Consider the following 15,531-nt stretch of genomic DNA (forward strand, 5'->3'; position numbering starts at 1 on the left):
GTTCTGGGTCCCCTCCCCTGGTCCCTCTACTCTTTGTTCCCATCCTTCCATGGAGCCCTCCCGGCCAGGTCTGCATTCTCTCGGTGACCTCCGCACAGCCATCAAAGCCACATGCATCCGGGTCGCCCGTTTTGGTAGCTCTTAGCCGCCAGGAGGCAGCACCCTGTTCGTGGGGCGGGGCCGAGGTGCCAGTGGCTTAAAAGACCCCCCTCAGCGCCCGCCCACGCGAGCTGAGGACGGTGGCCCGGCCCCCCCATGCCCTCCCCCTGGGGGCCGCCCCCGCCCCGCGCGCTTCCTGGGTGGGGCCGGGCGGCTTCAAAACCCCCTCGCCGCCGCGGCTGGTCCTCGCGCCGCCGCCCTTCGCGCCCCAGGCCGTCCCACTCCCTCCTCCCAACGCGATCCACTAGTCAGGGAGGCCTACGGCCCCGGGCAGGGGGGACGCCCCCTCTGGGGCACCCCCCCGGCTCGGAGCCACCCGCGGGGCCGGCCTCGGCCAGGAGCGGAGGAAGGCGCAGCCCGAGGCCCCAGAGTCTGCGACTAGCCGCCACCGCCCCCGCCGCCGCCGCCGCCACTGTGGGGAGGAGGGGGAGGAGGAGCGGGAGGAGGGACGATCTGGTTGGGAGAAGAGGAAAAAAGTTTTGAGACTTTCCGCTGCTGCCGGGAGCCGGAGGCTCGGGGACGGCTCGGCGCGGCGCTGCCCGGCGAGGAGGCAGGACTTGGGGGCCCCAGACCGCTGCCCCCTCACTGCCTCGGACGCTTCCTCTCTCCCTGACCCCCTACACGGCGTCCCGGAGGCGCCCTCATTCCGGACCAGCCCTCGGGAAACGCAAACCCGATTCCCACGGAGACTTGAGTGAAGACTTCGGGCGCATCCCCCTGCACGCTCCCCACCCCCGGCCTCCCTCCCGAGCCCCCACGCATCCAAGGATCCTTCTCCCCCGGGGTCCCGTTGACCGAACCTCTCGTACCTGCCCCAGCTCCCCGGTTCAGGACCACTCACCTCCGGTACCAGGTCGCTCCCATTTCGGGTTCTTCCGTGGAATAACCCGAAGCCACCCACCAGAGCCTCCCCTGCATTCTCCCTGAGGACCTCAACTATCCTTCCCGCCCCCCGACCCTCCGACCTTTCTTCCGAAGACCCCGCAGCCCCAGGAGGGGTGGGGCCTCCCCTTTCCCACCTAACCCGGCTCGCGCTCTCGGCGGCGCCGGGAGCGCTGCCTCCCCCATGCCGCCCTCCGGGCTGCGGCTGTTGCCGCTGCTGCTGCCTCTGCTGTGGCTCCTAGTGCTAACGCCTGGCCGGCCGGCCGCCGGACTGTCCACCTGCAAGACCATCGACATGGAGCTGGTGAAGCGGAAGCGCATCGAGGCCATCCGCGGCCAAATCCTGTCCAAGCTACGGCTCGCCAGCCCCCCGAGCCAGGCGGAGGCGCCGCCCGGTCCGCTGCCGGAGGCCGTGCTGGCCCTTTACAACAGTACCCGCGACCGGGTGGCTGGAGAGAGCGCCGAACCGGAGCCCGAGCCGGAGACGGACTACTACGCCAAGGAGGTCACTCGTGTGCTAACGGTGGAAAACAGCCACGGTGAGCTCCGAGGGGCAGGGGACCCCGGAGGGAAGCCCCCAGGGGGTGCCGGCGCGCTGGGGGCAGGGGAGGAAATTACCGGAGGAGGAAACTGGCTGAAGGAAGAGAACCCCCGGTGGCGTCGGGAACGTGGGAAGGGGTCCCAAAAAGAATAGAGCTGAGCTTCCCTTCCCCCAGGTATGTGGTCTTGAAGAGGAGGAGATAGTGAGCAAAGTGGACCGTTCTAGAGGCCGACGGGAGCCTGCGGGGTCGTGGGGGAAGTCCCCTGGAGGGAGCGGAGCAATGGGGGGGGAGGGGTGGAACAAGACTTTCCGCTCCAGGGTGCGCTCGAGTGCAGGGGTCGCGGGGTGGGGCCTGCAGAGAGGGAGCCGGCTTTGGGAGAAGTGACGACCGCAGTTTCGGGCAAGGAGAGGCCATGGAGAGAGCTGACCCGGAGCTCAGGGGTCCTGAGGCGGGAAGATTCAAGAAGGACGGAAAAGCGAGGTGGAGAAGTTCCCCGGTGCTCTCAGGATAAAGCCCAACCTCCACATTCAAGGCCCTTTGGAGGTGACAGGGAAATGGAGAGAAGACCGGCTTGCAGAGGGCGCGAGGAACGTGCAGGATTTGGGGATGGGCTGCAGAGAGAGAGGGGGTGCAAGGGGGTGCGAAATGCGGGGAAGAAAGGGGCGCGAGTTCGCAGGGAGGGAGAAGCTAGCCGGAGACGAGCCGAGACCGCAGAGGGTGCTGGGGAGGCGCGGGGAGGCGCCCAGAGCTTTCGCAGATGGACGTGCGAGGAGGAAGCTGACCCCCAAGAAACCTAGAGCACTGGGGTCGTGGGAAAGGGTGTTACGGAGAGGGGGGACGAGCGTGGGAAAGGTGGACCTGGAGTGGGGCGGAGGAGAGAGAAACGGCGCTCGGCCGGGCGCAGCGACCCTCACGCCGCAGGCTGGAAGGTTGTGGGCTGAGTGAGGCCTTGAGCCGCAGGGGGCGAGGTGGTGGGTGCGACGCTGCAAGCTCGTGGCAAGGAAGCCCCACGTGGGTGCCACGCGCGGGGGGAGGAGCTGTGCGCCCGGAAGGGAGGAGGAGGAGGACCCCGCAGAGCTAAAGGCTGAGAATCTGGACCCCGAAGTGCCAGTTCCTCTCCTGGAGGCTGGGGAAACCCCAGCGTCCGGCCGCCTCGCCCGCCCCCCTCCCTTCCCTTCCCTTTCCTTTCCGTGCCCCGGGGGGCGGGGATCGCGCGCGGAGCCTGGGGCGAGACGAGGCAGGTCGGGTCCCCGCCCTCGCGGCGGCTGCGCCCCGCGTCCTCTTCGCCCCAGTTCCGGGCGGAGCCACTGCGGGCCCGCCCCGTTGGCGCCCACGCGGGGACCCAGGAGTCCCAAGAAGCCCAGTGGCTTGGGGCCGTCCCCCTCCTCCTCCTCGCTTCACTTTCCCTCTTGGGCGGTGGACTAGTGGGTCCCCGGCCCCTTCCTTCGCCCAGTGGATGGCCCCAGCCAAAGAACGCCAACCCCCCACCCACATTTCCATCTCACCTTTCTGGTCAGGGCTTCACCTTCGCCGTAGAGATTCAACCCTTACGCCGTCCATCCGCTCCACCTGGCCCCCAAACCCCGTGTGTGGCTCCCGTCTCTGTCTTTGCGTCTCTCCCGCATCCCCGGGCGTCTCCATCTCTTTCCTCCCTTTCGCTCTTCCTCTTCCGCACTTCCTCTCCCCACACCCTCCGCGGGTCCTCCGCCCCTCCTTTCTCTCTTCCCTATCTGTCTCCCCACCCCAGGCTCTACCCTTCCTCTGGGGGTTGCTGAGTAACCCCTGGGCCAAGATAGCGCTTGTTTGCAGGGGACTCGAACTGGCCTGCCTACAGTGAGGAGGAGTGGAGGAAGAGGGTCCGCAGAAAGGGATCTCTCAGACCCGGCTCTGTTTTCACGTCCCACCCTCCCCACTGCAGAAACCTAAAGCAGATGCCCCACTTGATCCAGGAGTTCATGGCCTGTCCCCTCAACCCCAACCCCAAACTTTCCCTAGACTGGAAAACACTTCCTAATTCCACCCCCCCATCTCCCTCCACCCCACCTCCACCAATCCATTCCTACTGGAATGAACTCTGCCTTTTCTAACCAGTTGAGGGAGGAAGCAATTAATTATAATAGTAATGGTAATAGTAGTAATGACATCACATTAGCAAGAGCTGGCATAGCCTGGAGTTCATCTCTGGACCCAGACTGCCTAAGTTTGAATCCCCATTCTGCAGCTTCTTAGCTGTGTGACCTTGGGACAAATTACTTGATCTCTATGTTGCCTCAGTTTCACCACCTATAAAACGAGTGTAATAGTGTCTTCCTTACAGGGTTGTTGTGAATTTTAAGTGTAAAGCACTTTAACACACACAGTAGATAGAGGGTCTCCTGTGGGCAGGCTGTGCTTTACCTACATCATCTCACTGACTTCACACCCTTACCCTGCAGTCTGCTAGGGTTTTACAGGTGAGACTCCGGCACAGAGGTACTCCCTGGTCCAAAGTTACACAGTGCGTCTGTTAGGAGAACCTGGGTTGGAAGACAGGGAGCTTGATGTGGTTGTTATTTTTCAAAGAATAGAAAGAAACAGGCTCTGAGAGGGGATGTGACTTGCCAGGGTCCCAGGGTTGGAAGTCAGCAGAGGCCTGGTCTGCTCCAAATGCCCTTGACCACACGCCACCATGTCGTTGCATTGGAAGCTCTAAGGGCTGGAGAGGCGTGAGCAAGCGAGCAGATTGATACCTTTGGTGCCAGCCTGTACTAAGTGGGCGCTTTGCAGGTAATGGGAGAGAAGAGTTTTACAGAGGAGAAAAAAACCCAGAGAGGGCAAGCCACTTGCCCAAGGTCAGGGTCGGACTCCAACCCAGAGCTGTCAGCTCTGGAGCCCCACCCTCTTATATTTGGGGTGCATCAGCTCCCCTGCTCCTGCCACACCGCTGACACTCGCTTCTCCACTCCTTCTGCCTAGAAATCTATGAGACATTCAAGCATAACTCGCACAGCATATATATGTTCTTCAACACGTCGGAGCTCCGGGAAGCAGTCCCCGAACCCCAGTTGCTCTCCCGGGCAGAGCTGCGCCTGCTGAGGCACAAGTTGAAAGTGGAACAGCACGTGGAGCTGTACCAGGTGGGGGAACGGGCCAGGTACGGCAGCTGGGCCACAGGTGGCTGCCAGGTCCCCATAGATGAACCCTGAAGGGTGGAGGAGTGCAGACTGTGGAATCATAGGGCTCTTTGAAACCTTCAGACTCCTAGCACCCTAGAATGTCAACCACTTAGAAGGCTGGAATCTTAGCAATTGGATTCTAGAACACAGGACTCTTGAAAGTCGAAATCTCTGGAAAGGTTGGTGGTTCTCAATCTACTCTGTCCCATATGGAAGCCACTAGTCACATTTGGCCATTTAAAAGACTGTACTTTCAGGGACCATTTCTATAGTTACATTTGGACATTGAGGTTGAGTACAATTAAACAAAAGCAAAAATTCAGTTCCTCAGTCTCACTGGACATATTTTCAGTGGCCCTAGTCACATGTGGTCAGCGGCTGTCTTGGATGCCTCAGATCAACTCTCATGACTCAGATGAGTCCCATCATCACAGACAGGTCTCTTGGAGAGCTCTGTCCTAGGACATGTGCAGTCTTCAGGAGGTTTGGGGCATCTGGAAGGGTTGGAATCTCTAGAAGGTCAAGTGGCCTAGAATCCACATCACAGGGAGCGTTAGACTCAACAGTAGATGGCAGACTCTTACAACCAAGGAACTCTGTCTGAGGTTAGCTTCTTGGTGTCTAGAGGACCCAGTTTTATGCTGCCAGCCCCTGAGGTGTTCTGTCCAGCCCCAGGGGGTCATTTTACACGCTGCCAGGTGTCTGTAGCTTCTGGGTTTCTGAACTCCTGGACTTGTAGAATGTTTGTTTCTTAGAACTCCTTAGGCTCATGGACTGTGTAATTCTTGGGGTGCTGCCAAACCCTGGAGTTATAGAATGACTTCTAACATAGGCCCCTAGAAAATTATAGACTCAGAATACAGGGTGTCAAATTTGCAGAACAGTATGCTGAGTGAAGCCCAGGATGTCTGCAAGAAAATCTGAGTGCTGTGGGCTGTCCAGGCTCAAAGGGACCTGGCATTTCGCTAGCAAGGAAACTGAGGCCGGGAGAGAGAAGGGAATATCCACAGCCCCAAAGGGTCAGGGACCAAGGCTGAACCTCTTAGGTAGCTTGACTCCCAGCCTGGGGCTCACTGTTCCTGCAGGGTCCCCGAGCATGGATGTCTGGGAGGGGACTGTCCAAGGGACTCGGAAGGTGCATTTAGGGGAGCGGATAGAGTGGGGTGCTGGCCGGGGCCATGGGGCCATGTGGCAGCATCCCCCCACCATCTCTCTCCTTCCATTCACCACCTCCCAGAAATACAGCAACAATTCCTGGCGCTACCTCAGCAACCAGCTGCTGGCCCCCAGCGACACGCCTGAGTGGCTGTCCTTTGAGGTCACTGGAGTTGTGCGGCAGTGGCTGAGCCACAGAGGTGAGGACCTCTTGTCTGCCCCATCCTGTTTCTCGATGGGGTCGACCCCATTGTTTGTCCTGGGGATACTCTGCCCGGCACCCCCCACCCTATGGTGGTGCCAAGGAACCGAGACCTGGCCCTCCTCCCAGATACTCAAACCTGAGTGATTAATGGATCAGTCCATTTCCTGAGCACCTGGCCTGTGCTGGATGATCCTGGGGACACAGCAGTGACAAAAACAGCCCAAACCTTGCCCTCACAGCACTCATGGTCCATTGCTAGAGTGGAGGAAGGGGATGAAAAACCCAGAGGGAGCAGGCCTGGGATGGGGAGCCCAGAGGCGGTGGCCGCGCAGCCTGCCATCAAGGAGAGCTTCCTGGAGGAGGGGACGTCAGAACTGATGTCTGAGGGATGAGTGGAACCAGCCCAGAAAAGAAGGAGCAGCAAGACTGTTAGAGGCAGAGGGACAGGCTGTGCACTGGTCCTGATTCCAGGGACAGCCCAACACAGCCTGTCTGTCTTTATGGAAGAGGATGCTGTCTGTCTGTCCTGTCCTGGCTGAGTCCACAAGCCCTCACCTCCTTTCCTAATCCCCCCCTTATTCACGAGGCCACTCAATAAATGCCTGCTCTGTGCCTGACCCTGTGCCTGACCCTGAGCCGGCGGTGTGGCCCAGATAGTGCTACCAGAGTCCTAGCAGGCCATGATGACCAGAGGGATGATGGCTGGGGTGGGGGGCCCAGAGCAGATGCCCAAACCCACCTGGAGGAGGTGACCTGGGAGGGCTCCCTGAGGGTCAGGGGGACTGGGTTGAGACTCACGGGATGAGTGCTGGTTTAGCCAGATGGAAAGATGGGGGTTAGGGAGCAGGTGGGGCCTGGGAGAGTATCTAGGGCCACCGGACAAAGGCCTGTCTTGGTCACTGCTGAGTCCAGAGCACCCACTATAGGGTCCAGCACATAGTAGGCAGCTTAGAAAATCCAGTCATTCATTTAAGAGGCTGGATGGGCTGTGTGTGCATGCCAGCCCTGGCTTTTCCCACTTTGGGTAGGCCACCCGCGGTCTGTGCGCCTGGGCACCCTCTCCTGGAGAATGGGTGGCTTTGGTGAGGATTAAGGGGGATAGTGCCCACAGAGTGTTAAGAGCAGGCCTGCCCCCCGTGGGCACTCCTGCACTCTGCAGATGTCTGTTTTCATGATGACGGGCCAGGCCTGCAGGGAACAAGAAAACAAGGATCCCTGCCCCTGTTCATCCTGTTCTCCCTTGAGAACAGTGGGGGAAATAAATAGCCACAGACAAAAGAACCAGAGGGTCAGTGCTATGGAGAAAATAAGGTGATGTCACAGTGGGAGTGGGGCCTGCATCCTGGAGGGCTTCTTGGAGGAGGTGGCATTTGCGCTGAGACCTGAAGGTGGAGGAGGAGGCAGCAAGGCAAAGAACTGTAGCAAGAAGGTGAAGGAAGAGGGACAGTAAGGAGTCCCCAGGGGTTTGCTCCTTCCTTCTCCCCCAGGGGCTGGGTAAGCCCCAGGCTCACACTGGCTCCCCCGTCCGCACTCCTGCAGGCGAAATCCAGGGCTTTCGCCTCAGTGCCCACTGCTCCTGCGACAGCAAAGATGACATCCTCCACGTGGAGATCAACGGTGAGGCCCAGCCCTCTGTCCTGGCAGCATGTGCAGTGTGTGTGTGTGTGTGTGTGTCCAGCCTCCTCTCCCTGCCCATCGCCCGTTCACCATCTGAGAGTGTCTATGTCTCTCCGCCCCCCAACCCGCTGGCTCCCAAACTCGAACAGGAATCAGTGTCGGCCGCCGGGGCGACCTGGCCACCATTCATGGCATAAACCGGCCCTTCCTGCTTCTCATGGCCACCCCTCTGGAGAGAGCCCAGCACCTGCACAGCCCCCGGCACCGCCGAGCCCTGGACACCAACTACTGCTTCAGGTGAAGACCCGAGGCCTTCCAGCCTGGGGGGTGGGGAGCCCGACCCAGCACTGCAGGGTGGGCGCCTGGCCGGTTCTGTGCTGGCTTGGGCTGGCGTCTCCTTTGGCCTGGAAAGCTCAGAGGATGAGGCTTGAGTCCTAGAATGCAGGCCTGTGTGACCTGAGAGCCCTAGAAGGTTGGGAGCAGGTTGTTTTCTTGCTGGTGTGTGGGAGTCAGAGACTATTAGAATGTTGAGCGCTGAGAATGGGAATTCAATGTTGGGAGGCCACGGTGTTCAATTTCGATATTATTGACAAGCTGGGGTCCTAGAACGTTGGGGTTCTAGGATGCTAGAATTCACTGTTAATTATTGAAATCTGACAGTGTTAGACTCAAGGAGTGTTGGGATCCTCATTTGGGAATTCGGGATTGGAAGGTTGCCCTTGTTGGGTTCCTGGACCATTGACGGATTGGAGTCCTCAAGTCTTCTGCTCAGAATGGTATAGTCACGTGTGAAGATACTAGCACTCACAGGTAGAGCTGGAGGAAGCCAGAATGTTGGTGTCCTAGAGTGTTGGGGCTCGGTGTCAGAATGCTACATTCTTGGAAGGCTGGGATCTTAGAAAGCGGAAGCTTGGACCTCTTGACTGATAGGCTCAGAACTGTGGAATGCTGGAATGTCGTGTTGAAATACTGGAATTCAGGAATGCCAGGATCCTTGAGAACTGGAATGCAGGACTCCTAGAAAGCTGAAAATGCTGTCCGGAGGGTTAGAATCTTCCCATGCTGGTGTATTCCAGTCTAAGAAAGTTGAAAAGTTGGATTGCTAGAATGTTAAAATTCAGAGTTAGCCCTGGCTGGTGTAGCTCAGTGGATTGAGCGCGGGCCTGCGAACCACACAATCGCGGTTCAATTCCCAGTCAGGGTACATGCCTGGGTTGCAGGCCAGTTCCCAGCAGGGGACTCATGAGAGGCAACCACACATTGATATTTCTCTCCTTCTCTCCTTCCCTTCCTCTCTAAAGATAAATAAATAAAATATTTATAAAAAACATTACAAAAAAAAAATTCAGAGTTAGAATATAATCCAACCCTGTCCCTCCCCTGCTTAATATTTTCACGGTGCCTCTGGGCTTTGTCACATGCTGGTCCCCCGATGGAAAGTCAGCTTTTCTCCCAAGCTCCTTCCAGACCCTACCCTCCACCCGGCCACTCTGTGAATGAACAGACTGAGGTCTAGGGTGCTAACAGCTAGTGACCATACAAAGACAGCCAGCCGGCCAGCCACGTGAGCCTCTGTTGAGAGGGACACAATCTCACCTTGGAGGTGTTGCACAAAAAGTTGATCCTGAAGCTGATTAAGATGGTAGATCTGACTAACAGTTTTCCAGAAATAGAGGGATGGTGGGACGTGTTAAACCGCCACAGGCGCGCCTCGAGCAGCATCAGGACTGTGGGGAACCTGACTCATCTTCTCCAGCAGAGACAACGCAAAGGCAGGAAATAGACAGAAAAACGGTTCTGTGGATTTGAAACGGAATCTTGAGAGGTGTACTGACCGACTGCGGTGTGTGGACCTTATTTAGATCTTTATTTGTGCAGACTTTTCAAAAAAAAGAAAAGGTGTTTAGGAGACAGTGGGGAAATGTGAACTCTAACTAGATATTTGATGATATCAAGGAATTATTGTTACTTTTGTAATGCGGTGTTGCGGTTATGTTTTAAAATAGTCCTGAAATTTCTTGGAGATGCATATGGAAATATTTATGGGTGAAATGATATGGGAGAGAGGAAGTGGGTGGGGATAGTGATAGGAGGCAGGACCAAAAAGAAAAAAAAAACTGAAACGGAATTATCTTCTGGAGGGTGGCCCCTTGTAGTGCAGGCTTCCCTCCCTGGGTGAGTGCTCCAGGAACCCATCGGGGCCAGCGCACCAGCTGGCGTTGTTGTGAGAGGCTGCTTTCAGCCCCAGCGAATGTTTTTGAAGACTCTTTCACTGAGTTTGCCCATTTCACAATGTGTAATTTATACTGAGTGCACCTGCCCGCACTGTGCTGAATCTTCAGCAGTTTTTGACCAAAACAGCGAGACCCCTGTGCCCCACCCTCCCTATTCACCTGATCTCACCCCCAGTGACTTTTTTTGTCTCCCTGGATGAAAAAAAGTTCTCAAAGGGAGACAGCTTGCTAAAGTGGAAGAGGTGAAATAAAAAAAAATGGCAGAAGCACTAAGCAATTTTTTATAAATGAATTCCGGGTGTATTGGGTCCCCTCTGGTACAGTGAGGCTGGGTGTGCTTTGTTGAGTGTTGAAGCTGGGTGATAGAGACATTAGGGTTCGATGTAATATTCTTTGCTTCTGTGCCCGTTTGAGGTTCACACACCATCTTGTTCTTAGCTCAAACCCCATCTCCACTGGGGAGCTTCCCTGACCCCCTCACCAACATCCAAGGTGAATGTGAGGCCCCTCGGCCTGCCCTGGGGCCCCAAGTGAGCTTCTTGTACTCCTCGGGCCCTGTTGAGCCCTGATGGACCGAGTGGATCGGGGAGAGCTCTGCAGGGCCTGAAATGCAGCAAAGCCCCAGAACTGTGAGTGCCTGGGGGGTCACTTGGCAGGCCTGTTGAATCCGGCCTGCTCTGTCCCACCTGCCCCCAGTTTCTGGTTCAGGAAGTCTGGGGCCGAGCCCGAGAATTTGCATTCCCCACAAGTTCCCAGGTGGTGCTGCTACTGGTCCCCATGTGGAGAATAGCTGAGTTGGATGATAGAGTCACAGACTATTTAAATCTCAGAACCTCAGCCAGAATTGGACCAGAAATGAAGGATTATTCTGGACAGTGGGTCTTCCCCTTCTGTGGGTCCAGGACCCCCTTGAGAAGCCAAAAGCCAGGAACCTTTTCCCCCAGAAGAAGGTGCATGCGTACACATATATGTGCATATGGTTTGGGGGCCTCAGGACCCTCCCTAAGCCCATACGCAGACTTCCTGACACCTGCTTGGACCACAGGATATGGACACCTTATTTGGTTCAATGCCCCCTGCATCTTTGATGGGGAAACTGAGGGACTGGCAGAGCTGAAGGACCTCAATTTCCTGACTCTTAGGGCTCTGTGGCTCTTAGAAAGATCTTGCCCCAGGAGATCCCGTGTTATCACTTCCTTCTCCGTTTGAGTTGACACGATTGTTCTGGGCAGCTGAGGCCACAAGCTCTGGGGCAGCACGGAGTTGGCTGTGAACCTGACTCCACCCCTTACACACTGTATGTGAGCAGGCAACCTCCTTCTCATGTGGGGCTCAGCTTTTCATCCTTCAGATGGGAATAATAGCCCTGGCCAGGTGCTCAACTGGTTAGAGCATCATCCCAGTACACCAGCATTGCGGGTTCAATCCCTGGTCAGGGCACATAACAGAAAATCAGTGTTTCTCTTTCTCTCCCTCTCTCCTTTCCCTCTCTCTATCTCAAATCACTAAGTAAAAAATAATTGAAAAACAGGAATAATAAGAAGGCTCGCCTCGCAGGGCTTTGAAGTTACTTGATGAATTCTCTGTTGATTACTGTGTCAGTAGATACATCCATGCACGTGGACCCAGCCCAGAGAGGATCTCAGAGAACCTCCAGCTCTGACCCCTGACCTCTCTGAGGAAGCATCCACTTTGACTCGTATCTGTGTCTCCTTCCAGAGAGTGTCTGCATGAGGCACTTTTACGTGTTTCGTCTGTTTAGTCCAAATGGTAGGGTCTTATTCGGTGGGGCAGGGGCGGGGGTGCAGGGCTGCACTTTCATTCTTTTCATTTCTTTGCTGATTCTGAAAGTAACACGTATCCACTGCTGAGAATTTGGAAAGGACAGAAGGATATCATCCATCATGCTAAATACAAACGTCGTAGAAATGGTATGATGTTACCCATCATACCATCAGCATTTTAATATATTTCCTTCCAGTTGCTTTATGCAAAATAGAATTCGGATCATACTGTGCCTTCTGCTTGGCACAGTGTTTCTTTCACGACTGTGGAATATATAGTGTTCCTGGCTGCCCACGAGCCGGGCTATGTAGCCAAGCTCCCTGCCCCTCTCCGCCGTGACCCCAGGGGCCATTAATGCCCAGGTCCTTTGAAACAAGCCCCAGCTCTGGACGACTGGTCTTTGGATCTGAACACGGGACAGAGATTTTTAAGTCCAGAATTGGTAGCATCTTATATACCACTATTCTTCAATGTGATTTTTAAAAAATCTAACACATCGAGCAATTGATTTATACATCCAATATTTGCAAGGTGCCTACCGTGTGCCAGACACTGCTGTAGGCACCAGGGATACATTAGAGGACAAAAGAGAAAAAAAGTCCTGTCCTGCCCTGACTGGTGTGGCTCTGGACTGAGCACTGGCCTGCAAACCACATGGTAGCCGCTTCGATTCCCAATCTGGGCACATGCCTGGGTTGCAGGCCAGGTCCCCAGTGTGCAGTGTGTAAGAGGCAACCGATCAATGTTTCCCTCCCTTCCTCTCTCTCCAAAAATAAATAAATTAAATCTTTAAAAAAGAAAAGAAAAATGTCCTTTCCTCAGAGAAAGGCAGATAATGAATAGATCTTGCAAATCAATCCCTAACAAATAAAAGAGTGGGTGGCTATAAGTTCTAAGAGGGAAACTAAATCAGAAAAAAAAAAAAAAACAGAAAGAAAGGTATTGGAGACTGTTTTTTCCTATTCTGATGAATTTCCATTATGAAAAATTTCAAATGTATGTAAAAGCAAGTAGCGTAGCATAATGAACTCTCATGCAGCTTCCACAGGTTTTAAGATTTTGTCCTATTTCAAATACAGTCATTTTTTTATTTATTTATTTGTTTTTAAACAAATAAAACAAAGATTTTATTTATTTGTTTTTGGAGAGAGGAGAGGGAGGGAGAGAAACATCGATCGGTTGCCTCTCACACACCCTGAACTGGGGACCTGGCCCGCAGCCCAGGCGTGTGCCCTGACTGGGATCAAACAGGGGACCTTTCAGTTTGTGGAAAGACGCCCAACTCACTGGGCCACACCAGTCAGGAGCAGACATTTTCTTTTTTTTTTTTTTTAATATTGCCAGCATTAATTAATTAATTAATTTATTTATTTTTATTTAGTTATTTTTCAAGTACAGTTTTTTGTCTATTTCTCCCATCCCAGCCTCCCCTGCCCCTTGCTCCCCACCTCCCTCCCATTTCCACCCCCCTTAGTTCTCATCCCTGTGTCCTTCCTATTTGTTCCTCCAAATCCCTCCCCCTTTTCCCCCTGAACTTCCCTTCCTTCTCCCCTCTAGGACCAGATATTTTCGTATTTTCTTGCATTCCTGCAATGCTTTTGTTACACTGAATGGAATTGTATTTAGATGGGTAGTTTGGATAAGATGGTCCAGGAAGGACTCTCTGAAGAGATGCCATTCATTGGTTTCACTGTTTATTGGGCAGCGGCTGCATGCCTGGCAGTGTTCTAGCAGTGAGGCTCCCTGAGCGGAGGACATTTGAGCATTTGGAGGAAGTGAAGAAACAAGCCAGAGCAGGTATCTGTGGGACTAGCAAGCCAGAGGGAACAGCAAGTGCAAAGACCCTGGGGTAGGACTGTTTGAGGAACAGTGAGGACACTAGTGTGGCTGGAGTGAGACCGGAGGGGGAGCTTAGAGTAGTCTGACCCAGTAGTGGCTTGTGGTGCATGGTGAAGGCTTCCAGTATTTGTCCTTAGTGAGACGGAGCGATGTTTGGAGCAGAGGAGCAACATGGCAGTCTCTCGCATGTGACCCCAGAGAGCAGGTATTTCTGTGTTATGTGTGCTAAGTCCCCTGTAGACCCGGCCCAGCACACATGTTCAGTAAACATTTGCACGTGGAAGTATTAGTACACATGGAGCTGTACTATGCTTCTTTAAATTTTTTTTAAAAAAATTTTTAGAGAGGGGAAGGGAGGGAGAAAGAGGAAGAGAAACATCCATGTGTGGTTGACTCTTGTGCACCCCCTATTGGTGACCTGGCCTGCAACCTAGGCATGTGCCCTGGCTGGGAATCAAACTGGAGACCCTTTGGTTCGCAGCCCATGCTCAATCCACTGAGCTATAGCAGCCAGGGCTGCACTGGGTTTTTTATGTTCCAGTGTGTAGATGTTCCTCTTGGATGGTCACTGGGCTTCTTACAAGGTTTGTTTTGAGCACCGCATGAGCTAGTTTATTTTGATGTTCTGAGCACAGTGCCTGACTAGAGGAAGTGCTTTATCAGGGTTGGTGATTATCAGTACTGTTGCTGCTGTTATCCCGGGTGCAAGGGAGACCAAGATGGGGATGGGGCTCGCTCTCTCTCATGCCCACACACGCCCCTCCAGGGAGAAGGGGCATGGTCAGCTCCCCGCCCCCCAGCCCCTCTGCCCTCCTGACCTGGGTTCCTCATCCATGCCCACAGCTCTACAGAGAAAAACTGCTGCGTGCGGCAGCTCTACATTGACTTCCGCAAGGATCTGGGCTGGAAGTGGATCCATGAGCCCAAGGGCTACCACGCCAACTTCTGCCTGGGGCCCTGCCCCTACATTTGGAGCCTGGACACGCAGTACAGCAAGGTGCGTCTGGCCCACAGGCTGGAGGGGGCAGGGACGGAGGGAGAGAGGTACAACTGGAGATGAAGTGAGGAGAGAAAGAGAAAAAGGGAGAGACTGGGAGACTGGAGGAGGGGATGATAAAGAGATGGGAGAGGAGCTACCGACTGCTTCTGCGCAGTTAGAGACACAGGGCGCGGAGGGAGATAGAGATGTGGCCAGACCCGTGGGGACAGAGTAACCGGTAGGGGGTGAGGGGAGAAGTGAGGAGATGGAGGGAGAAAGAAACTCAGAGGCAGAACGAGAGAGAGAAAAAAGCAGGAGGGCACTGGTTGATACAGGGAGACCGAGTTAAGAAGAAGGAAGTAGACAGAAAGATTGAGTTACAAGCCAAGAGCGGGAAATGGGGAGAGGCAGAGATTTAGACCTAACTGGTGAGGTGAGACTAGGGAGATAGGGAGCGGCTGGCAGGGTGGGGGCACTCTCCCGAGACCTCGGCCCTGACCCCGCCCGCCCACCTGCAGGTCCTGGCCCTGTACAACCAGCACAACCCGGGCGCGTCGGCGGCGCCGTGCTGCGTGCCGCAGGCGCTGGAGCCGCTGCCCATCGTGTACTACGTGGGCCGCAAGCCCAAGGTGGAGCAACTGTCGAACATGATCGTGCGCTCTTGCAAGTGCAGCTGAGGCTCCGCCCCCAGGCCCCGCCCACCGGCAGGCCCGGCCCCGACCCCTGCCCGCCCTGACGGGCTGTATTTAAGGACACCGCCCCCCAAGCACACCAGGGGGCCCATTAAAGGTGGAGAGAGGAGTAGGGGGTCTCTGTGTCATTGGGCGCCTGACCAGGTCTCTCGCTACCGTTTCGGGACTCCCGCTCCACCTGCCTCCTCCAGTCTCTCTCCACCATTCATTTGCTCCTCCTCAGACACTCACCAAGCAGTGTACTCCTGGTAAACATTAGATTTATTTATTGAGCACCTTGGGTCTTG

The 15,531-nt window shown here is 55.2% G+C and overlaps 1 protein-coding gene across 1 annotated transcript; it reads left to right on the top strand.

Moving 5' to 3' along the window:
* Positions 1-333: 333 nt before the first annotated feature.
* On the top strand, positions 334-15,519 carry TGFB1 (transforming growth factor beta 1). The gene is made up of 7 exons (XM_053667573.1): positions 334-1,580; positions 4,539-4,699; positions 5,976-6,093; positions 7,638-7,715; positions 7,865-8,012; positions 14,417-14,570; positions 15,071-15,519. Exons 1-7 carry the CDS (start codon positions 1,226-1,228, stop codon positions 15,227-15,229), a joined length of 1,173 nt encoding a protein of 390 aa, XP_053523548.1. The 5' UTR covers positions 334-1,225; the 3' UTR covers positions 15,230-15,519.
* The last annotated feature ends 12 nt before the right edge of the window (positions 15,520-15,531 follow it).

The sequence above is a fragment of the Artibeus jamaicensis genome, unplaced genomic scaffold (assembly GCF_021234435.1).
Source record: "Artibeus jamaicensis isolate MK-2021 breed Jamaican fruit bat unplaced genomic scaffold, CSHL_Jam_final contig_47, whole genome shotgun sequence".
NCBI classification, from domain to species: domain Eukaryota; kingdom Metazoa; phylum Chordata; class Mammalia; order Chiroptera; family Phyllostomidae; genus Artibeus; species Artibeus jamaicensis.

What these genes read in the sequence shown, in the direction of transcription:
- TGFB1 (XM_053667573.1), top strand. Translation starts at nt 1,226, where the DNA reads ATGCCGCCCTCCGGGCTGCGGCTGTTGCCGCTGCTGCTGCCTCTGCTG. An exon ending in AGCACGTGGAGCTGTACCAG is followed by an intron (nt 4,700 to 5,975) that starts GTGGGGGAACGG and finishes ACCACCTCCCAG; the next exon opens with AAATACAGCAACAATTCCTG. An exon ending in GCAGTGGCTGAGCCACAGAG is followed by an intron (nt 6,094 to 7,637) that starts GTGAGGACCTCT and finishes GCACTCCTGCAG; the next exon opens with GCGAAATCCAGGGCTTTCGC.